This window comes from Sciurus vulgaris (assembly GCF_902686455.1).
Source record: "Sciurus vulgaris genome assembly, chromosome: 9".
In the NCBI taxonomy this organism is placed as follows: domain Eukaryota; kingdom Metazoa; phylum Chordata; class Mammalia; order Rodentia; family Sciuridae; genus Sciurus; species Sciurus vulgaris.
Window position 1 is genome coordinate 93,608,267 of NC_136469.1, and position 24,931 is coordinate 93,633,197.

A 24,931-nucleotide genomic window follows, 5' to 3' on the forward strand; every position below is an offset into this window, starting at 1 on the left:
TTCTGCAGTGAACATGTACAGACTTTTCTTTCTTATCTTTATTCCCTAAACAATACAACAATTATTTACTTATCATTTTCATTGTATTAGGTACTATAAGTAATCTAGAGATGATTTAAAGCATAAGGGGATGTTAATAGACTATGTGTAAATACTATGCAATTTTATATAAGGAACTTGAGTATTTGCAGATTTTGGTATCCATGGGAATCCCGGGGAATAACTTCAGTCACCATGGACCCATAACTATCAGAAGATAGTATAAAACATGAGAGAATAGAAAGAAAGAAAAACAGGAAAAGAGAAGAAATAAAGTATTGTAAGTAGATATATAGGGAAAGCCATGCATGGGGTAAAACAGATAATGATAGACATAGATTGGTGTTTTGTCTTGATAGTTAAGAAAGTTACTAAGAGGTGCCAAAGAGGAAAAGTTAAGATCATATTCTCAGGAAATCTGGGTCTTCTCAATGGATTTCTGTAACAAGGGAAGAGATCTAGCAGTGTGAGAGTGAAGGAGTCACTCAGGGATTCCTGGAAACAGGCTGATTCCACAAAATGTAGGTCTCCTTCCAGTTAGATCAGGGCTGATGTGTAGCAGACCCACACTTTTTTTTTTTTTTTTTTTTTTTTTTAGCTCTGTTAGCTTTAAATTTATTAGAATACTTCAATACTGTTGGCAAGAAACTGTTGTTAGAGACACTATGTGTCTCTTTTCTGTGAGTACTCAGATTCATCCCTGGGTGTGTCTGAATTTCTGATATGAAGGAGGACTCTCAGGTATAGCAATAGCAGGTGTTCCAGGACGCTCCAGGTTTTATGACTGGTGTAAATTCTGATGCATAGAAGATACCTGGGTCAAAACTGTGTGACTATTACCTCCAAGAAGAGCTTATTAATTGGGGAGTCTTAGAAAGGACTTGAGATTAATAATTCAAGTCTCAAATGGGCTCTAAGATGTGATGACTCAAGACAGAATTTTGACTTAGGTTTGCCCCAAGTCCTTTAAAAAGGTGTAGCAATACCATTAAAAACAAACATTAATGGGAAACATTTCTCTCTTCATGAACTTAGATTAGAATTATACAATTATAACTTTTCCTGTCATGCTGCCAGTCATTTGCAAATACAGTATAAATCATTCCTTTTTTCTCCTACTGTAATATTGCATTTCAATCTAGTTTTGAAATCAATACACTTTGTCTTATTTCTTCTCACTTCCTGCTTTAAGAAAAGATAAAGTTCAAGACTCTGGCCATGTTTGATCTTGATGGTCTTTCTTATAAGGAGAAACCTGATGCTGGGGATATAGCTCAGTTGTTAGAGTGCTTGCCTAGCATGCACAAGGCCCTAGGTTCAATCCCCAGCACCACATACACACAAAACAAACAAACAAACAAAAAACAGAAGAACTAAGCTGGACACAAGATGCCTCTGTAACTGGATCTTGATCAACTGTTACTAATGACCACCTTCTTTCCCCTTCAAGGTTCAGATCCACGTTGGTGGTATAGTGGTGAGCATAGCTGCCTTCAGGTTTAGATCCTATGGCAAAGCCCATGAATATTCTCTGCATATGCTATGTGCTACCTAATGTACACATCTACAAACTTGTCAAATGGATTATTTTAGATAAACTTTTATTTAAGTTTTATAAACTTTAAAGAATATGAGGGAAATATGTCTTCCTCTGAAATAAAATCCATTAAAAGAATATTGCCTTCAAAGTATTTTAAAAACAGATAATTATCTAAGTGAGAAATTAGGATGTCCCATCTTATTATCCTATAACATGGGTTTTAAGTAATCTTGAAATGAAAAAATTCCTTTCTTCCTAGTTATTTCTTTTTTCATATGTAATTTTCAAACTTTCTATATTTTTATTTGTACTTTTGAATAGCTTTGGTATGTATAAATATGCAAGCTCTAATTCTATGTCTTGAATAATCAATTTTCAAGTAAAATACAGATACCTATCTGGAGATTGCCATTAAGTTTATTATAATGCATTTTATGATTATATAGGATGTGTTTCCTTTCATAATACAAAAGGGAAAATAATGGGCTTCAAAGTTAGTAATTTTGTTGTCACAAATTTCTTAGCTCCAAATAGTTTGTTAATGCTTAAATTTTATGTAGTGTGTTTTTATTATAGAACAAAGAATTATATATTAAAATATAGTGAGATTAATGTGAAATGTTAAAGCTGACAATGATTTTTTTAGATATTTCCTCATATAATAAGGATTTTTGTCCTGTATTTTTTATCTTGTATTGCTGACATATTATGCACAAAGTGTCACAATTTTATAGAGGATAAAATATGATTTCTTCTCTCTGTCAATTACTATCAGCAAGGACATTAACCCACACATATGAAGTTGATAAAATTGATTTCATGACAATATTATCTCTTATATAGCAAATTTTAAGTGGTAGGAACTATTCTAATGTCCTGGATAACCATATGACTTGGTGGATACTCACTACAACCCTATTAGGTAGATGCTATTTTGTTCTCATTTTGTAGATGAGAAAACTGAGGCATGAAGATAATTGGTTTTCCCAGCATCACACAATAGAGAGTGTTATTAGTCAGATTTATCCAGAGAGAAAAGAATCAATATCTTATATGTATGGTTATATAAGGATACCTATGAGGGAAATTGATTCTTGCAATTATGGCTGCTGAGGAGGCCCATGATATGGCGTATACAAGGTGAAGATCCTGAGAAACTGGTAGCTTAACTCAGTTTAAGTCAGAAGTCTTTAGAACCAGGAAAGCAGGTGATGTACCTCCCACTTTGACACCAAACAGCTGAGAAACCCAAGGGAAGGAGGAACTGTTGGCAAAAGTCCTAGAGTCCAATGACTGGTGAGCCTAAAGTTCTGATTTCCAAGGCAACAGAAAAAAGGTCCAGCCCAATATTTTAGGAAAAGACCAGTTTACCTTTTGCATATGTTCTCTTTGGGACTGCTGGCCAATTGGATGATACCTTTACAGAGGGCACATCCTTTTCACAGATTAGATTCACATACCAATTTTCTCTGGAAACACCCTAATAGAAACTCCAGAAATACTACTTTCCCAGGTTTCTAGGTATTTCTTAACTGGGTCAAGTTGAGGCCCCAAATCAACCAACATTGTGAATGATTGTTCTGAAAGGAAAAACCAAGTAATATGGCTCCAGAGTGTGTAGCTAGCCTCCATGTCAAACACCAAAGAAGAAAAACCACTCCCATCAGAAATGATGATTTATAAAGACATTTTCACATAGCAAGAATAGCACTGTGAAGAATGAAAGCACTGGGGCTAATAAAAATGGTAAGTGTGTTGGAGAGGGCAAAGGAAAGTAGCTATAAAAAAAGATTTGCAAGAACATAGAATTTAAAGGTAGAAAAGTATAACATATATTCAAGGAATCATAAAGAGTTCTTATTTATCATTCTCTGAAAGATGAATATGTTTTGCTGGATATTATGTGATATATCATTACCAACATTGAAATAGAATTCATCCTTAAACTCATTTTCTACATAAATAGGTTTTGATATTGGCAATTGCATGTGCACATGTGTGTGTGTTTATCTTAAATGTTAATCTGTTACTAACCTTGTGACACTTTTTTCCCATTGACCCAACTGATTCAGTACGCTATCATCCTGTCAAGAATTCACTTGTGACTCAAAGTGGACATTTTCTAAGTGAATACATTATATATAATTTTGACACTAATGAAAACTTCACATTGACTTTTCCTGCTCAAGAATGCAAAATGAAAGCAAAGTACTCTCTGATCCCAGTGTATACCACTCTCTTTTCTTTTCAGGTAAACCAGTGATGATAGTGACAGAGTATATGGAGAATGGTTCTTTAGATACATTTTTAAAGGTAAGATTTCGAATTAAGTTAGTTACTCACAGGGTTATTTATGTATCGACCATGTTATTGAGGTTGAAATTGAGAAAACTTAAGTTTCAAGTGGATAGAAGTATATGGAGGCAGAAAAACTATAATCCAAAATTAACTATTGTTTGAAAATTATCCTTCTGAGAAACCATACAAATCCAAATTATTTGTCTTTGTAGTTTTACTTAGGCATATGTTGATTTGAACAAAAAACTAAAATGGGATTGAAAAAAGAGAAGAAAGGAAAAGAGACAGGAAATGAAGGGAAGGAAAGAAAAGAAAAAGTAAAAAAAGAAATGTTGCAAGTAGTCATCTTTTGAAAGTGCACAATATTAAGCAGAGCAAGGAGAAATGTCTGAAGTGTCCATGCAGTCCTTAAGGAAGGTATCCAGTGGTAGTATATAAGTACTTGTAACCCACATGAGGGCCAGTCACTGTTTTCATCAGAAGAAAAATCATGTGGTGAGACAGAATAGCCAATGTTGTCAGACGGTCCTGGTTTCAGGAAAATATTTTTATGTGTACTTCCCCAAATTTTAAATATTGACAGCTCATTTTTATCAATAAATAAAATATGCTTGTGTCTAACAATGAAACACACTATAGGTATGATTAAACCTATAGGATAGCAGTAAGTCACACCATTTCTTATTTCAAAATAACCATCAGTTATGCTTTATGAGTCTGTGCAACTGCATTAAATTCAGTGCCTTTAACAAAAACAACAAACTTCCAAGAAGTGCTAACATTTTCTTGGTCATTGATCAGTCGCTCTTCTCCATATCTAAGAAACTCTTTCATCTTCTCTGACCCCTTTATCTTTACCTTAGTATCTCTGTACAGGTAGTTTCTTTTTGATTGCCTAAAATATGCCTGGTGTTACCCAAGGCAAGTGCCTGGCTGGAATAATGAACAAACTCCTTGGATGACTGATAATAAAGGAATTACATTTCAGAAAAGGTCAATGAAATTAGATTTTTGACAAGGGCTTTCAAAGCCTTTATCTTTTCTGACCAGATAAACATTAAAAAGTTAACCAAATATTTTCTAGTATTTTCTATTCTCCTTCAGATAGAAATTGCATATAAATTTTGATGGGTGATAATGTAAATTGGAAGATTGAAGGAAGATCCTTTCATTTTTCCTCTTTTGATGGGTATTGCTTCACTAATATTTCTATATTGTCTTTACAGAAAAACGATGGGCAGTTCACTGTGATTCAGCTTGTTGGCATGCTGAGAGGCATCGCTGCAGGAATGAAGTACCTTTCTGACATGGGCTACGTGCACAGAGACCTTGCTGCTAGAAACATCTTAATCAACAGTAACCTTGTGTGCAAAGTGTCTGACTTTGGACTTTCCAGGGTACTGGAAGATGATCCTGAGGCAGCCTACACCACAAGGGTAAGATCTAACAGAATGCATTTCTGACACACTAGACTAGAGGCATTTAATTTTTAAAGATTTTAAAGGAAATAGCAAAAAGGGCATTCCTCTAACAAAGTCAGAAGAAGGCAAAAATAATGAGAGAGAGAGAGAGAGAGGGATAAATATCAAAGCTCAGATCTCCCCTTTATGTATCACCAAATTCAAATATTAAATATGGGTAAGGAAAATATTCTGAATCTCAATTATTTTTTTCCTAAGGATACTAAAAATAGAATATATGAGTTCAGAATGGATATAACAAAATAAAAATAATATAATTTTTTTTAAATACAGAACAGTTAAAGATAGAGCCTCCTACATTAAAATATATAGTAAAAGAATGTATGTGTATGCACACATAATGACCATATAAACATATATAGCATTATATATTGTCATTGATTGCAAAACAAATACAGAAATATCTTGACCTTACCTTTTCAGGATTTACATTTTTTGGGAAAAATGTATTCTTTCAGAAAGTTTTGAGTTACTGGAGTTATTGCAGTGCCTCATTATTTTTCTTACATACTTATGACAAGTCTGCAACTATGGGAAATTGGTCACCAACACATATTGTCATACTTTGTAAAATCACCACTCTTTTAAGGAGCAAAAGTAAATGCTTTTGAACTGATACAATAGATAGTTGACAATTTTTCCTATGTGAAACTGTTGACATTACTGCAATGGAATTTTGGGGGTTGTCTATGTTATTGAATTTCTTAAGTCCAAACTTCTTACAATAAATAATATTTGTGTAATTTGAAATCTTTTCAGTGTTATCAAGTAAGATATTCTCAATGTCTAAACTCCTTGTGAGGACAGGGATTTATCATATATCTTTTCACAGTCCAATTTGGTTAGCCTCTGTTTCAATATAAAGTAACACTTTTGCCATCTCTCATTCTCAAATTCATATAAATGTGTTACATAAGTTCTTGTTTAATTCAGTTGCATAAAATTATAACCATAATCTCACGATATGTTCTTTAATACATTTGGGGGTTGTTTTCTTTTGTTTTTAATATTATTGTCTTGTGACTTATGGTTATTTGGGGATTTGTACTGTGCTGAAGGGCAATAATAATTTATCTAAGCAAATGAAGGTTTCCAAAGTTCAGCTTAACAAATCAATAAATTAATTGATGAGTTTTATCCCTGCTCTTCTAGACATAAGTGGCATTGTAACTATTTGCATTAAATGAAGCTTCAATTAAGAATTCTCCTGGGATTAGAGTTACACTTAATAAACTTGACCTGAGCAAGATTGAGGTTATAGAAAAGTCTACTGCCAATGTGATTGTTTGGTGTCTTAGTTAAGTGCAAAAAGTGGATTTTCAAGGTCTGTGTCAGTGTGTTGTTCTGCAGAGTTGGGAGGGAGGGACAGGAATCCTGAGATTCTTAAGACTTACTCTTCTGAAATGGAGTATGGTAGCATTTTATAGAAAATCTATATATTGAGAGATGAGTAGATAAGGGAATGTAGGAAAATATGCTGACCTCTATCATGGTAAGAGGATCAGAAGAAAAATTATGGACGGAAATTCAATGAAATTAATGAACTCCAATTCAAAGAGGCACTTTAATCATACATTTTAGAATATCACATCTCTATGAATAGTTAAATTTCATGGTATGATCTTGCCTTTATTCTTAATTAACAAAAAAGAAGTTTAAGGAAAGTCTTCTTCAAATGTTTATTATATATATAAACATTTATATGTATATAGAGTTTATATATGTAATACAGTTATATATAATAAATACATTATATATGTATATGTGTGTGTGTATATATATATATATATAGAGAGAGAGAGAGAGAGAGAGAGAGAGAGAATACTTCAAAGCAAAATTCAGTCCTCCTCAAAGTTTCAAGCATGACAGGAAATTTATTTCCTCCTGTATCTTGAAAGTTTGGTTTATAACAGCAATTTATGTCTCATTTTTTTCTAGTACGCCAATTAAATCATACTTCTAAAAGATTAGAAAACCTGTGGTACCTTTTTTATAAGATCTCTCTCTCTCTCTCTCTCCCTCTCTTCAAATATATACATATTTGATTATAAATAAAATATCTGGTTATCTGGGTTTGCCTGCTTTTAAATATTAAGAGAAAAAAGTTTACTGTGAAGGAGGCAGGATAGAAAAATCAATTTTTCTACTATCTAAAAACATAATCATTAATGTGGTAGGATTTTTCCCAGTATTCTAAGTTTAATAATTTTTAATTTGGAAATTAAACAAGATTCCCATCTCTGTGTTTAAGTAGTCCACCAAACAAATGCAAAATGTGTCATCAGAAAAAAATAGGAAAAAAAAATCAAGTCTAAAAGACTTGAATAAAATGATGTTGAAGTAAAGTATAACCTAAGTTTTTAACACATGGGATTTTCCAGCTTATCTTGTTAAGTTTCTCAGGGTTGTATTTAGCAACCTAGAATTTATGCTTACAATTTGTGTGTTAAAAATAAAATAAAAACACAGTGAATTTGAGTCTACTACTCCATGTTAGAAGTCCTGAGAGTGTACCTTATTGATCTGCTTGACTGCCTGCTTTCCCCTACTTAGGGCTGCCATCCTGAGGACTATAATTGAGATGTGGGTCCTGTGTGTGTTCCAGGAGTCAAACAGAATTTAAACTAGAGACCTTCCAGACAGCCAATTAGTAGTTAGTCTACAAATGCTTATGGACTGGGAGATGTGAAAAGAGACTGCATGCTGTCAAACAGATTCACTTAAAAATGCTACATCTCTTTCTAGATCTTTTTAGTGAGGCAGCAATATCCCTAGACACATTTGAGGTATGTGAGGATTCTTAAAATTCTTTTTCAAATTTAGGGAGGCAAAATTCCTATCAGATGGACTGCTCCAGAAGCAATAGCTTTCCGAAAGTTCACCTCTGCCAGTGATGTCTGGAGTTACGGAATCGTAATGTGGGAAGTTGTCTCTTATGGAGAGAGACCCTACTGGGAGATGACCAATCAAGATGTGAGTTTGGAATTACTCTTTCTCAAGTTGAGAATGAAATGCTTTGTTCTCTGAGTCTGGACACATTGTTTTTTTTATTTCTGGAAATGACAGTTGCTTGAAATATAAGAAATTCTTTGCTTATCCTGTGATCTATTTTGTTGTTGTTGAAATAGCTTTTATGCAGAAGCTGAAAATGTGTTATTACAAAGGAACATAAGTTACAGATATATAAAAACTCAGTGTGTTGCCAGATTGTTTTAGCTGTGTTATAGTGATGTTTCATTCAGATTATGTCAAAATCATTCTCAAAGATGAAGAAGGAGCCATCAACAAATGAACACTGACAAGCAAATTTTTTTGATTTACGTTTGACAAAGGCGACTCATAATCTAAATCAAATGTATGAATGATATAGATTTAATAGTCAATGTTTTTAGAGGATGAAAAGGAATGATCTAAGTTTCTTTCAATTACAAAATATAAAAAGTGTTGTATTGTGTATTTGATTTGGTGGAAAAAACAGATTCTTTCCCCGTGATGGAATAACTATTCAATGGAATAACAGACTCCTAATATTAAAGAAACCATGAAAGAATCTTCTATTCAATTCAGAATGTTTATGATAAAATGCCTGGAACAAAACTCTTCGCTCTTTGCTTTTAAAATTTTCTATTGTTACTGTTCAAAATATTCATTTCCCTTTTGGATCATATAGAAAATTGACATTTTTCCTTGAAAATTGACCTATTTCCTTTTAACAATAGTCATAAAGGCAGTTAGCTAGAATAGATCAAACCCTTATTATGTATCATACATTATCTTAAGTGTTTTATCAACAAATAGCTCATTGCTTCTTTCTAATACCAGGATATTGAACTGTCTTAACTCAATACTGTACTTAGTTGAAACATTCATTTTTTTTTTTCTCCTAAATACTTCTTTCATCCATACTCTATAACATCTCTCTTTCCCATGCATGCCCTCAGGAATTGAGAGACAGATACTATAGCTCTCCTGCTGAATTTTATTGAAATAAAAGTGTCTTGCCAGTAATTAACCTTCACTTTCCAATATAAAAATTCAAGTACAGTCTAAATAAAAGTCAATCTCATATGCATTTCAAAGAGTTTCCCACAGATCCAGGGCCAGCCTGACCAAGTTATGTAGAGTAGGAATGAAAGATCAGATCTTTGTTCTTTCTGTTCCAAAGACTGTATCTGGATTCTTCGGGATTGGTCTGAGTGAAGAGATAGAAAAGAAGGGACAAGATTGTTTCTTAAGTTGGGGCTATTGATGCTGTGGAGAAGACATGGAGTCATGTGATCGCTAGTGAGCTATGTGTTTTGAGTTCTTCCTGGACCCTTGATTGAAACTTCCTGCCAGACCCTAGATCAGGAGAGTGTGTTCCAGCACACTTCCTAGTTATACTCCTGCTTTCTCCAAGTTCCTCACTTCACAGTTTCTTATTGTATCAGCTTTACCAAGAAATGCACTTTCACACTTTCAGTTGTATGCTCTCCTTATGGCCCCTCTTCTGGAATTGGAATCACAGACTATCCCATCCATTTTACCTTCTCCAAATTTCCCCAGGTGAGACGTCAAGTCATACACGAGTTTTCCCAAAAATTATTTCATAGCATTCTTCTCTGGTAGCAGCCATAAATCAGGTTGATGGATTCCTGACTTTCAGTAAACATACAGCAAGAGACCTCGTCTGCCCCTCTTATAGTCAACCAGGATGGTATAGCTGGTTTCCTTTGTGAACCACTCACTTGACTTGGGAAGGGCAATGCTTAGTTGTGTTTCTCTGTATCTGAGAGGACATATTGTCTTCAGTGTTATGATTTTAGGGACAGGACTGTGACCAAAATTATTATTTAGTTTCCATTATATTTATATTTATAATGCCCTTTAGAAAGATGCTACTATTATTTACAGTGAAGAAATTGAGGTTTAGAGAGGTTAAATGACTTTTTGAAGGTCACAAAAAATAATAAAAGTTATATGGAAATTTCAGCCTAGTACTGCTTTAAAAAAAAATTTAACCACCAAGTCTCATTTCAATACCATTATTCCCTTTAAATTTTATGGAAGTTTTTCATTTTTTTCCAGTTAACAAGTCTTCATTTGGTGGTCCCAGCCATATGTCTATTTCACTCAAAGGAAACATTTATCCCTTATTTCCCTAGTTAATTCCTACTCACACATGAGATGCTTTAAGTTCTGATTTTGCCACTCAGAATCCTTGGTCTTTTCCAACCACTCAGGAGATCATTCACATTTTTGGCAATTGTGCCTGATATAGTTATATCTGTCACAGATAAAATTACAGATAAAAGTAGACTATGGTGTTTGGTGAATATTCTTTCATGATTCTTCTGATATTGTCTGAGTTTGCTTATGCTTTTCTATTGCCAATTGATCTGTACTCATATACTTTCACTATCTTCCATCTCTCTCCTCTTCCTACTGTGATTAGCACACAGCCCAACCTGTTCTCATTCGCCAAGTGGCCAAAGTATAAGAATGAGTTCAATTGCACTTCAGCTGGCAATGTGTCTTTTAAAATCCCCTTGGACATTCCCACAATCAAAGTGCTAGGTCAATGACATTGCTCATTGTGGGTCACTATAGTTATGTGGAGAAGGACATAGGAAAAGAGAGGTTGTGTAGGATGAGGGAATTCATCTTAAATACTTCGCACCTCCCTGTTTAATTTCATAGGTTTCCTGATGGAATCTATATTTTATGTAATAATTCTCAGTTTTTCTATCCTATGTCTATTTTTCAAATTTCATTTGATGCTCAATAGCTTTTTTGGCATTGTAGCATCATCCAATCTACTGCCTTAATATATTCTTTGGTTTTTATTATTCCTTTTTAATTTTTCCCCTGATTCAGCCATTTGAGTGTGTTGATATTTTGTGATATAACATAATTTCAACCTATTTGGAAAAATGAGAGGGAATATGTTTAGGAAATTAAAGGAATAAAAACAGGTATTTTAGTTTTGACCAGACTTTCCAAGAATTAGGTGAAGTTTTCAAAAGATAATCCTATAAGTATGGGTCATTCTAAAATATTTTTCTTTAATACAATATGTAGTAAATGGCTATTTCCTCAGCAAATTCATAGTCATCAATAGCACTTAATTTCTAGATAAAATACTAAGTGTGGCATGCCCCAAGTTCTATCCAAATTTGTATCCAAGAGACATGATGAATCAACTGTATTTGAAAACAATGATCACTGACTACTTTTTCTTTGAAAAAAATTTTAGAGAGCAAAGTTGAAGTACTAATTTGACAGTTTCAAATGAAATATCCCATGATGTATACATTGTAAATACTACCTGAACCACAAAGGGCTTTTGCCAGCATGAAAATGTTACATTACCAAGTCATATAGTATAATCTAAATCACAGGGGAGACCTTCCTCTGTGTCAAGGGAAGGAAATGCATCAGTAGATTTCTTTTGATTTAGGATTGCTGCTATCAGTGCCAAGAAAAACTGTAACAATGAATAAAAAAGAAAAAAAAAATTAATGACTAGGATGATTTTAGGTAAATACCAGACCATGAACTCAGATTCAATCTCAGGAAGCTAAGTTAATATCCTGTAGGCAGTATAAGCCTATTTATTAATATCAAACAACCTAAAGGTCAGCGTTTTTCAGAATCAGATATAAAAAGCAAGTTAAATAATTCATTGCATTGTGTTTTTACATTTAGAAGCAGTGTCTTTCATTTGTATTTATTGAGGAATGTATCAATCCATGAATTCAACTAAGAAAATAAATTCCAAATGTTTTCAAACTCATTTAAGTAAATCATTTGTCAATCTTCTTGTTAGAATTATTTTTTTTTTTTTAGATTTTTAAAGGCAGTTAGTTTTCTGTGCTTTTTTTTTTCCTGCAAATTTTAATCCAACATTTTAGTACTATTTTTGTTGGTATAGATTTTACTTATAAGGTAGTGAGAATATTTGATTCCAAAGGCTATCATTCAACTAAATATTTTACATCAGTTAGGCTTCTCTTCTCTTCCTATCCTTTGGTTCATTTTCTCATTTGACATATATGTGTATATATACATGTCAAATCGTAAAACATACATATTTACACATGTAAGATCTAAATATGATGCTATAGTGCCGTATATGTGGATATACATACACATATGTATAGAATTGTAAGAAATGTAAGTTATATATAAAAGAATATATGTTGTTTATTACAGATATATTACATATATTTTTTAAATTCCTGGAATATTTTGTGGCAAAACAGACAGCATATTATAATTAAATTAAAGTAGGACTATGTGGAATTTAGTTCCCATTCAAATTATGCAAATTACTAAGATTTGACAGCAAGCAAATTTTTCTACTTCTTAGCCTCAGTATAATTTTCTCTATGAAAAGGTTGGATCAAAGAACATTGATTTTCTAAGATAATAATGATCTTCTAAGTATAGTGCAACTATACTTAGAAGTATAGTTGCAACTATTTGGGGAACTGTATCCTCCTGATAATTCTAACTCCTCTTTAAAAAGTTATTCATAAAAATATACCAATGCATAATCTCAAAAGATCCTGTCAAATAACAACAGAAATCTTCTACAAGTATTTGTCAGTTTCACTGATTAAAAAGGGAAAGGGACTTGAACAGAAGATATCTAAGATCTTTTTGATTTCTGGAATTCTACTGATTTAAAATTGATGTACTAAGAAAAAGATACTCTCTATATTTTTAATAACTTTTGGTGAAAACAGGCAAGATATCCTAAAACCAAACTCATATCCTTGAAACTGTTTCTGTGTTATGAGAGGTTATTTCCAGAAATACTTTATAGTCATTTCTGAGGAGCTTTGTGTTTCAAATAACAGCTCTTATATGTGAGATTTCAAGCAAATATCTAGCAATATTGGTGCTGAAGCCCTAGATAGAACTTAGTTCATTGAAATGCACATTTGACACTCAACTCTCCCTGCAATCTTCCTGCCATTCAGTGATCAAGTCTACATTTTCATGTCTCCTGTGATGAAGAATACATTTTCTCCCCAGATGACTCATTTTGATTGTGTGTGTGTGTGTATACGTAAATACACACACACACACACACATATATATATATATATGTATATATATTATATGTTATTAAAAACAGAGGGATGATTCTATGGTGTAATGTTCATTCTGCTCTCAAATTACTTTCTTGGATATGGGTAACTATTTCTAATAACTACATAAACAAGGGCAATTATTTAAACTAACCCTCTGGAACCTCTGATGTTTCATGTAATGTGTGCAAAACAATTCTTATCTTGAAGAACTGTAGTTGGGATGAATATGGATAGTTGATGTAGAGTCTAAATCATTATCTAGGATATAATCTACAGGATATTTTTAATTCATTTAAGTAGAATATCTCAGGAGGGAATTAGAACTAATGAGGATATTAAGGGGAAATCTTTTCAAGAAAACTCATGGAAGGATGAAGGGAAGCATGAAGTGTTAGACTATGGCAGAGTTCTTCCTCGTGTGCATTACAGATTGAAGGAAGGATGATTGAGTACAACCATCTGAGAAAGAATTGAAATACTGAGAGAGGGGAGAAATTCCAGAGGTCCACAATCCAACATTGCTTGTCACAGGAGTTCCATACTTTATAGGACTGAGCTTCTCTTAATATCTTTGCCATGCTCAATAATTGACTCAGGGTAATTTGTGGAAAGCATGGCTTTGTTGCTCATGTGATGAAAGGATTTGGCAGTGTAGCAGCTGCTGTTTTTGGTTAATCAACATCCCTGCAGTTGAAAATCTGAGAGACAATTTTTATGGTTTTTATAATTCTCTACTTTTTTTCAGTATAGACCTGCTTCTGTGCACAGGAATGGGGACTTCCACTGTTATGTGGGCTTCATTCCCTGAGAAGAATTCAGAAGATGCAGGTCACTGAATAAACTGTAGTTTCAGTAGCTTCAGTTGATCTCAATGCCTCATCTGTTCTGTCCTCTCTTCTTTACTATCCATTCCAAGTTTCCCTCACCTATAAGTCTCAAAAGTGATGGTGTCCTACCTGGTGATTTGAATAAATACCTTAATTCTTGGGGGTTTCACACATATCTACCTGTCTCCACTGCCTTCTACTGTTCAGTACCAATTACCTTTACCATCATGGCGACTTTTCCTCTCTAGTAATCCATAACTGTTAGTTCAGTGGAATTTTTCTTGAAAAGTCCCACTGGGAATAGAGTACAACATAGATTTAATACATTATTGAAAACTGACGAATAACTACACATCTTTTCAGAGCATTGCATACAACTTCAGCTGTGCCTTAAAGATCATTGCAACCCTCTGTGATGCTCATTACTTCTGGATGATGACCTTTGTGTAGTAGTGTACAGGAATCAGCTTGTACGAGATAACAAAATTCTAGAACATTTCCACCTGGATAAGATCCTATTGGTAGCTTCTGTTGGCATGGAAAAAGTGTGTATACCATATAAATGTGTAAATGTTACAAATCTGTCTCCAATGAGAGTCAGTTGTTAAATATTTACTAGCACATCATGAAGTGTGTGATACTCACACATCCGTCACTGTGAACAGCATAGTCTGGTTGAGTGATATGCTGGATTGGATATCATGTTTGTGGATCAAGCCTTCCAAAGCTCCCCAGTGCTGGCTGAAGCTCTGTTGGCATAATAAGAAAGCGCAAATCATATTCTGAATAGATGTATATAACTGAAAAGATGAACCAGGAATGTTTATGTGATTGAAGGAATCCAACTAGTCTACTTGCCACCTAAAAAATATTGCCATTTTGGGGGCTCAGTGTTAGGATTTGAGGTTTGAAGGAAGACACAGCCTTCTTTAAATTTTATTCAGACAATTGATTTATATCGCAGTGTCAAGAAAATTTATAGTTTATATTAATATATCAGATACAGTACATCCAAACGATTAAAAACTATAGTTGCCTTTTTCGTTTTCCCCCTCCTTTTCTTTGTTCGTCGTAACAACCTATATTAGCAAAGGCAATAGTAATGATTGAGGTTAGGATTCATTTGGCTACTATAAATTATATGTTAAAATAAACAGCCTAAATTATACATTAGTAGATTTTCAGTATTTCACAAATACCAGAATACTGATGTCTTTGATTTCTCCTGAAAACAATGAAATACAATAAAATAAAGTAACGACAAAAAGCCATTTGGAATTTCTAATATAAGATTTAAAGTTATTGTTCTAAATTTATTTTAAAAATCACTTCTGAAGATTAATTTAAATTTCAATTTTATTCAGTGCTCATGTACCAAGGCCAAATTCTAAGTTAACTTGGAGACAGGGTATTTATATTTCTAAATCTAAATTTACCTAAAAATAGAATTGTTTAAGTAATAGATTTTGGAAATAACTTCACAAATCAAATAACTTTCTGTCCATTTTGTGTTGTTATAACAGATACCAAATTCCAGTTAGTATATAAAGGAAAGATATTTATGTAGCCCAAGATTCTAGTGGCTAGAAAATTCAAACAACATGGTGCCAAGGCATCTGTTGAGGACTCCCCACCACCCTGGCTGCATTGCAACAAGGTGGATAAGAGGATGAAGAAATGGTAACATGCAGAGGGAACTAAGCACAAGGGATGGCTTTACTTTAAAATAATCTTCTATAGATAAAACTAATTCAGTCCTGTTAGAACTGTATTAATCACTTCCAAAGGTCAAGCCACTGTGACCCAATCATCTTCCACTAGGTCCCACCTCTTATGGACTGAGCACCTTTTAATATGTTATATTAAAGACCAAGATGAACCTTTGGCAGATTAACTTTACTCACACCATAGTACTTATTAAGATATTTTAAAACTAATGAATTGATTTAATTAATTCATTTTGTAGTCACATATAAAGACTAGTTGTTCCAGGAAGGAAAGATAATTTTCGTTTTTATTTTAATATGGGGTTTTGCTAATTTGCCAAGGCTGTTCTTAAATTTGTGATTCTCTCCCAGTAGCTGGGATTATAGGCATGTACTACTGTGCCCTAAAAGAGCCAAAATAAAAAAAAAAAAAAAAGAAATAATTCATAGCAGTTTTGGGGAAAATAGCATAATATGAAATAAATTAGATTTTAAGTAAATTTTTGCTGAAAAATAAAAATATTTTATAATCAAAACTGAAATGAGACTTATTTGTATTGGTACATATATGCTATTAAAGAGAATAACTATTGGCGATGAGGAGTCTTATAAGGAGCAAACTATAAATAAATGAACTTCCAGTAATAGATAAGGGCAAATGGCAACTTTATTCATTTAATATTTATTTTATCTCAATGAGAAATGAATATTTTTCTCACAGTTCATTTGGCATCTTTTTTTTTTCTTTTGTAAATGTTTAGTTAGTATCTCTCATTTTTCTTTATTATTTGATGTCCCAATATGCATCAGCTTTTAATACATTAGATATATTATAGTAGTTGAAATTATTTTTTCTTTGGTTTGCTTTGTACTTGCTTATATTGTTTTTGAGTTAAGTAAGTTAACTAAGGTGATAGGTGGTTTAGGCCATTTACCTGTAGTTATCCATCTATTTCTCTGAACATTTATTTTCAAAGTCCTTGAGTACTTTTTATTTCTCAGTCTGCCCTTAACTGTTGGTGCTTCTTAGGAAGCTTTTCCTGGGGAGATATAAACTACACCAACTTCAAGCTGTGACCAAGTGCTGATGACCCTCACATTTATATTATCCGTCCAAATGTCTCCTGTGCCCTAGCCAGATTCCTGTAAATTGCCATCTGGGTGTTCCCCACTCACTCAGATGAAAGAAGTCTCAAATTATACTTGACAACATTTTCTACCCCCATAAATTTGCTCACCTCAAGTTAACAGAAACAACTGTTCAGTGTGATAGGCTTGAATTTGTTTGATCTCTTCTGTCCTCTACTCCTGGGTCACTACGTCTTTTAAATCTACCATTTCAACTTCTTTTGATCCACCATCGCCTTTGTTCAAATGCCACTTTCTGTCATGGAGAAACTTATTTGTTTCCAATCCTTGAAAATTATTTTTCTAAAGTTCCTGTGCTAATACTTCTATTTCCACTTATCAAATCAAATCTAAATTATTTGTTAATGATATACTTAATAGAATTTTGAGAATTGTGTCGATTAATGTTGATTTTTAGTACCATTCAAATGTTATTATTTTCACAATTAAATAAAATCTGTATTGTTAATGTGAAGTAGCATGAACAAAACTCTTCTGGAGTTAAGATATTTTGATGGGAGCATGAACATTACAAATATTGTTGATAAAAACAGTCTCACAATTAGACTATTAATCATATGTGTGGTTACATTGAAAAGCAGTGATGTTTATAATGTCTGTGCTACTAGACAGCTTTCCAAACTCCTCACAAAACAGGTAGATGATAATAAACAGACCTTGACATTATTAAATGACACATAAGACAGTTATGCTAATTTAACCTTTGACATATCTGTGATTTACCACTCAAAAGTCTCTTTTGAAGTAAAATTGCCATTCCATTACTTTAAAAATGTGACTCTGCACATACTTTTTCATTAAAAAGACATTAACTTTTCTGAGAAATCACTAGAAAATTTAATCTGTATTTGATTTTACAAGGCAAGAATAAATAAAACATGCACCATATATTTTTATGCCAATTAATTTTATGAATCACCCTTTACCAAGATTTTAGGTAAAAATGTTTGTTTTATCTATAAAAAGTGAAGAAAGACTATCTTTTTATACTATGATAGAATATTTTACATTGTTTTATTTTGTAGCAAAGGAAAATAATCATGAATTTATCAAATAAAATAGTGATGTTGGATATTATTAAAACTGAAAGAATGAAAGTTGAATAGAAGGAATTTTCTCAATTTATTCTGTTAAATTTGTGCTGTCGGGGACTGGTTCTGTTTTGCTTTATACAGGTGATTAAAGCAGTAGAGGAAGGCTACCGTCTGCCAAGTCCCATGGATTGTCCTGCTGCTCTCTATCAATTAATGCTGGATTGCTGGCAGAAAGACCGGAATAGCAGGCCCAAGTTTGATGAAATAGTCAACATGTTGGACAAGCTGATTCGCAACCCAAGTAGTTTGAAGACTCTGGTTAATGCATCAAGCAGGTAAAAACCCAGAGCTGAGCAAATTCCTTGAATATATCTAATTCAGATTGATGCCATAAATATTTCATTAATTAAATTATTCTTACATACATGTTAATCTACGAATCTGTAAGACACTTATATTTGAATATAGTTTTTGCATATTACTGTCTTATAATGAAGGAAATGTGAACTGTAGTCACATTCAGGTAACATTAAAAAACACACTCGAAGTGTGTTTTTATGTGTTTTAGAGGGTAGGTGTAGATTGGGGAATAGAGAATAGCCACTTAAACCCTTTTATTTATTTTTTTTTATATTTTAAACCACAATATCGAACAAAGATTGCACTTTGATTTCTTTAGAATACATTTTGGCATATGTCATTAAATATGAGTAGCTTTAGTGTTCTAATTTTATTTATATTGACAACTTAAAGGACCATTTTGCTCTTACTCAGTTATTTATAATTCTTTGGTTAATCATTTAGTAAGTAGTTTGAGCAAGATTTAAAGCTGACAAATAAGTAATCCTGTGAAGAATATTTGTGTGAGCAAATATTTATACTTCTACTTTTCTGAATGGCAGCATAAATGCATTTAAATAATGTTGCATAATTGTAAAGTATCCCCAAAATTGCCATATTAATCTAATATAAATCAGCTCAATTTTAAACTAGAAAATTTACCAGGTTGTTATTTTCACTGTGATTGAAGCAGTTGTCTATTTTGACAAGAAAGAATATCATGCAGATAACTGAATTTGTTGTCTATTAGTGTGAACTAAAAGAGAAACAATTTGTGGATCAAGTTATATAATTTCTATGATTCTGACATAGCATTTGCTTACTAGGCCAAAGGTCATTTTAAATATAACTGAGGAAGAATTGTCAAACTCTGTTAAGGCATCATTGACTTCCTGTGGTAGCAATTGCAGAACACATCTTCATAGTAATTTTTTCTTTATGTTGCTCCCTAATATCTGTTTTTAAATTGTTTATTGTCATGTAAATTATTATGTCTTTTTCTCTTCTGCTTATTTGAATTATGTTGTCACAAATGGACATAAGGAGAGGAAATAATAAAAGAAGTTCTTGATGTTCTGAAGTATATTAATTACTTGACCATCATCATTGGAGCATGAGAACAGTTTAAAATTTTCAAGAATTTACACATTTTCTTCTATGTAGTACATAGGATTTTGCTTGCTAGGTTTTGTTTGAGTAGATTTCACTTTCATACTATACTGTCCTTTGTTCAGTCATCTGCAAATACTAATTCTTGAAGATGTTTGTTCCTATTTCACTGTTGCTCTTTCATTCCCTACTCACATCAGAAGATTTGGTGGTTCCAGTAAGATGATATTCCAATGTAAAGTACCTTGAAATCATCTCCTTCAATAATTTAATGTTCTAACTTACCTCAGACTCCCCCTTCTATGATCATATTATAGATCTTGCTATTATCAGAAATTGAAATTCTTTCATTTCAGCTTCAAAATCATACTTCCCAACTGCTTTATCCTAAATGTCTATCTCAAACAATACTGGGAACACATTGCAAAATGCAGGGGTCTCTCAGCCACGTCCCTCTTGGCTGAGAAGAGGGTTAACTGTTGGAGGATGATGTTGGCTGTTTATCAATCAATTACCCATAAACTTATCTACTCAATTAATGCATAAGAGCCAATATTCTTTTTAAATGATAGGGGATGTTACGGGTCTGGCCATACCAGCTTTGGCCTCTGACAACATGAAGTAGCCCATCTCTCTTTTATTTATAACACACAGGTAAAGGGAGCAAGACTGGGAGGAGCTTCTTCTGTGATGGACAGGATAGGGTGGAGTTAGGGGAGCCATTCTTTTACGGGGACTATTTCAGAAGGAGACAGGGAACCACTCCCATGCAGCGCCACATGCTTCCCGGCAGTTCCTAGAAGCCAGGCATCTGTATCCCATGGCTCAACCTAGTCTGATTCTTCTAAATAAGGATGGCTTCCCACAACATAATGTTTAAAAATTACTATAATATATTTATTTAATCATTCAACAAACACACACCCTTCTGCCTGTGTCATAGTGTTGGCTAAGTACTGAATATACAGCATTAAGTAAATAGACCTAGGTATCTACTTTTATGGAACAAACACACGGTTGGAGGAGAGAGACATTAAACAAAATAAAAATGGCAAAAACAACTGTGTTCAGTTTTGGAGTGGACAGTGGGAGTAGAAGTCAAAAAGATAACTCAGAGGCTGTAGTGACTGTGTAGATGAGACATGATGTTGTGTCTGTCAGTTTTTCATGACTGTGACACATATACATGACAAGAACTATTTAGAGGAGGCAAGATTTATTTTGGTGCATAGTTTCAGAAGTTTCAGTCCAAAAGAAGAAACATCATGGTGGAAGGGAATGGCAAAGGAAAGTAGCTCAGCTCATTGTCACCAGGAAGAAAAGAGAGAAAAAATGAAGGAATCAGGGACAAGAGAGTTCTCTTGGGCATGCCCCCCACCACGGTGACCTCCTACTTCCAACTTGAACCCACCTCTTTTACAGTTTCCACCTCCTCCCAGGAGCCCATCAAGTCATTCATCTATCAAATGCATTGATCCACTGAAGAAGTTAGAGCCCTAATCATCCAATCCCTTCCCTTAAGTCTCACCTCTAGACATTGCTGTATTGGAGACAAAGTCTTCAACACACAAGTTTTGGGGGAACAAAACTATAATAGGTATTCTAAGGTGGTGAGGAAAGAGACAGAAGTGGTCAGATAGCAGTGTATTCAAGGTAGAATGGATGGTATGTGCCACAACACGTTGCAAGGAGAGTGAGGATGAGGAGAAAGTGCACTGTTATATTATATTTTATAATGAGGATCATGGCTGTAGGAGAGGTGTGTGGAAAGATAAGGACTGTGGTATTGTACAGGGTGGCATGATAGTTCTATGAGAAATATGAAACCTAGTCTGGAGATTTAAAACAAAAACTGAGAAAAACAGATGACATTTGAAACCATAACAGTGGATAAAATTGACCAGAGTACAGTGAAGTTTATAACTCAACTAGAAAAGACATAGGGATAAGTTCTGACCCCTGCAAATTTTAAAGTCAGCCAAAGAAAAAGTAAAAGTCAAAGGTGATTGAGGAGAAGGTAAGAGCACACAATGTCACATAGAAAAAAAGGAGACAACATTAATTCAAAACAATGTTGAGATATGGTGGATTTCAAGAGTAAGATGGTAATGGTGGTTGGTGATTGTATATTTCATACAGATTGGTCATCTTATAGATTAAAAAGGTTCACATATTTTGGCAAAATAGAGATTATTACTCACCTTAACCCAATTACTTTGCACAAATGGCACTCAAGTGTGTTGAAATGTAAATTGAATGTGAGAAGAGTTCAAATAACATGAGTGCAGAAACAAATATTTGTGTTCTATATCTTATAGTTGCAATATAGTTAGGTAATCTCCAATTTATGAGCATGTTAATTATTTTTGCTATTCAGGTACCTATACCCTTTACCATGTTTACTGATTATCATCTCTTTTGGATGCATTTCTGAAAATCATCATCATCATCATCAATATTCCATTGTTATTATTGACCAAAGTTAGCAAATTGGTGTAGCTAAGAGCAAACCACAGTTGGGTTGATTATTTTCAGTTTTTATATGTTTTGAATCCGTTTATTTTCTAAGTTCTGCTACTTACTCTATGTGAAATAACAAGCACTCTTATGTAAGAGCAGAAAAGAAAGGGTAAATAGCTTCAGAACATCCTGAAATATTAACTTAAATAAGCTTGGTTTCTCCTAGTAAAGTCTAGAAGCAGTTTACTTTGCACAAATTAGCCTGCATGTCTATATTTGGCATTATTTTCTATGTTATTTTATAAAAAAAAAAAAAAAAAGCTCTAGTAAATCACCATATGAAAAAGGTTAGGGTAACTTTAGGCTCATAGCAAAATTAGCAGAAGATATAGAGACTCTTATATGTCCCCTGCTTTATATATGGATAGCCTTACCCCACCCCATTATCAACCACCACCACCAGAGTGGCACATTTATTTCAACTGATGTACATAAATTGACACATCATTGTCACTCGAGGTCTACATTTTACATTAGGGTTCTCTCTTGGTGGTATACATTCTATGGGTTTGGGAAAAGACATAATAACGTGTGTCCGCTATTATAGTATTATACTATATAGTTTTATTGTTGTAAAGTTTGACATCACCCATTCATTCTGCATGAAACTTTTAGCTATTGTTATGCTTCACAGAAAATTTACTGATTAGCTTATTATAAGTTCCTTTCACAAATGATAAAAAAAAAAAAATCAGTGGACTGAGTTCATGTTCTCCTATGTTTTGAACTATTTGCTTCCATGTTAGCATTTGTATATTTTCCCCTATAAATTTACTTATAGTCCCAATGACTCACTGAATATGAAATAACATTACAAAAAATTTTGTTAAAAAAAAACATTAAAGCGTTGCTTCTAATATTTATGTTTTATGTGTTTTAGAGTATCTAATTTGTTGGCAGAACATGGCCCTCTAGGATCTGGGGCCTATAGATCAGTAGGTGAATGGCTAGAAGCAATCAAGATGGGCCGATATACAGAGATTTTTATGGAAAATGGATACAGTTCAATGGACGCTGTGGCTCAGGTGACCTTGGAGTGAGTAATTTTTTTCTGATAATTTTTATGTAATTTCTGGGGCAAGAAAAATTGTTCAGAAACCTATCTGGATGAAATCAAGGGAAATCAGTTAACCTCTGTCCATGCGTGGCAGCTTTCAAAGAAGCCTCATCTTTTTTAGCCTGTATTGTTAACAACTGCATGGTTAATGCTTTTTGTGGCCAGTATCTTTGCTTCTTTGTTTCAAACAAATAGCATTTGAATATTTGAATAAATGGAATAAGAGCTCCATGGCAAAGTACTGGTATTTTGTGTTGTGGAAAAGATGTTTTCTTGACAAGTTTTTATACTGGTACCTATGTTATATGAATGTAAATACAAAACAAAACAAACTGTAAGCACAATTGGTGTGGCTAGTCCTACATAACAACAAAACATATTCCTAAATTTCAGTTCTCTACGATGAATATCCAGGTAACAACAGCTTAAACAAAGCTTCCCTGGCAGGAATCTCACTTATCATCTAAATGGTGCATCTTACATTGTTACAATCCAAGAATATCCTAGATCCTGCCTTCAATTTGTTATTTGGTACAATCTCAGTGGAACCAATTGTGCCCTTTTCTGTTTGCACGTTTAAGATAAAGTTTATCAAATCTTATTAAATAAAAATAAGTAGAGTTAAATATAAAATTATTTAAGGCTGTAAGTTGTTTGTATTTTATTATATACTCTGTATGTGTAATTATTTTAGCCTAATTGTTATTTGTGAAAATTAACTGTCCTTATGGTGGTTCCATCTAGACTACATTAACATTAATCATGTTTTAACCTGTGAATATAATGATAACTTACAGCAAATTACCTACAAATTCAAAGGCTTAAATATTGTTGTAAGGATCAGAAAATGTTAGAATACTCTAAATCACTAAATCACTGTCTTTATTCCATTATTCCAATATTGAACATTGAACAGTTCTCTTCCCATCGCTAGTGTTCTAGCATTCTTTAATTCATTAATTTCACTGCTCATCCCCATGAAAGGTAACAGGGTACCATCATTTATCACTAATTAATGTCACATTCTCATCATTCTCTTCCTTCATACCCAGAAGTAAACTGACCTAAACTGCAACCGCTCAGCTTGCTTTCCTGATTCATTTAGTCCCATCCTCACTGTCACTGCCAGACCATACCTACTTGATAACATGTATGCTTTGCCCATTATTCCTTTGGACACTTAAGGAACTCATGTGTGCTATATTTAAAATAGTATACTGGAAAAATTACTGATTATTTAAAACTATTTTTACATGATTGCTATTTAATTTTTCAGTAAAAATGGTCATTTTAATTTATTAAAGTCATTTGTCATTTTATATTAAAATGATACTGTAGGTATTTCTTCTACCCAATGTCGGATTAATTGTAAATACATAATAAAATTATTTGCATTAAACAATGTCTCTTTTTTATTAAGATGGCATGTATTCTTCTATGTATACACGCACATATATACATATATATAATTAGATCTACTTATTTTTTATTTCTGTATTCACTGAACTGTCATAATCAGAATGGTTTTTCACTACCTGTGTTTTATTTCTTTGGGGCCCCCAAATACTATAAATATTTTATTCATTATGGCTTTGTTTTTCTTACTCTTTTCTATTTACTTTCCTGTGTGCTCTTATATCACCAAACTCTCTTCATTGTGTATGTTTTCTTTCTCAAGTACTAACAACCTCTTCTGTCTTCTTATAATGGTTCTTCTCTAGCTTGTTGCTTATTGCTGTACAACCTAATT

The 24,931-nt window shown here is 33.2% G+C and overlaps 1 protein-coding gene across 10 annotated transcripts in view; it reads left to right on the plus strand.

The window, feature by feature from the left end:
- EPHA5 (EPH receptor A5) overlaps window positions 1-24,931 on the plus strand; it is a 337,472-nt gene that overhangs the window by 301,947 nt on the left and 10,594 nt on the right. For 8 of the 10 annotated variants that reach the window (XM_079152970.1, XM_079152972.1, XM_079152971.1 and 5 more), the window contains 5 exons: window positions 3,831-3,892; window positions 5,104-5,313; window positions 8,182-8,331; window positions 18,297-18,490; window positions 23,005-23,160. In XM_079152970.1, coding sequence (XP_079009096.1) covers window positions 3,831-3,892; window positions 5,104-5,313; window positions 8,182-8,331; window positions 18,297-18,490; window positions 23,005-23,160 — 772 coding nt within the window. Of the gene's footprint in view, window positions 1-3,830; window positions 3,893-5,103; window positions 5,314-8,181; window positions 8,332-18,296; window positions 18,491-23,004; window positions 24,566-24,931 lie in introns of those variants that run through there. The other 2 variants (XM_079152968.1, XM_079152969.1) reach the window with 2 other exon arrangements.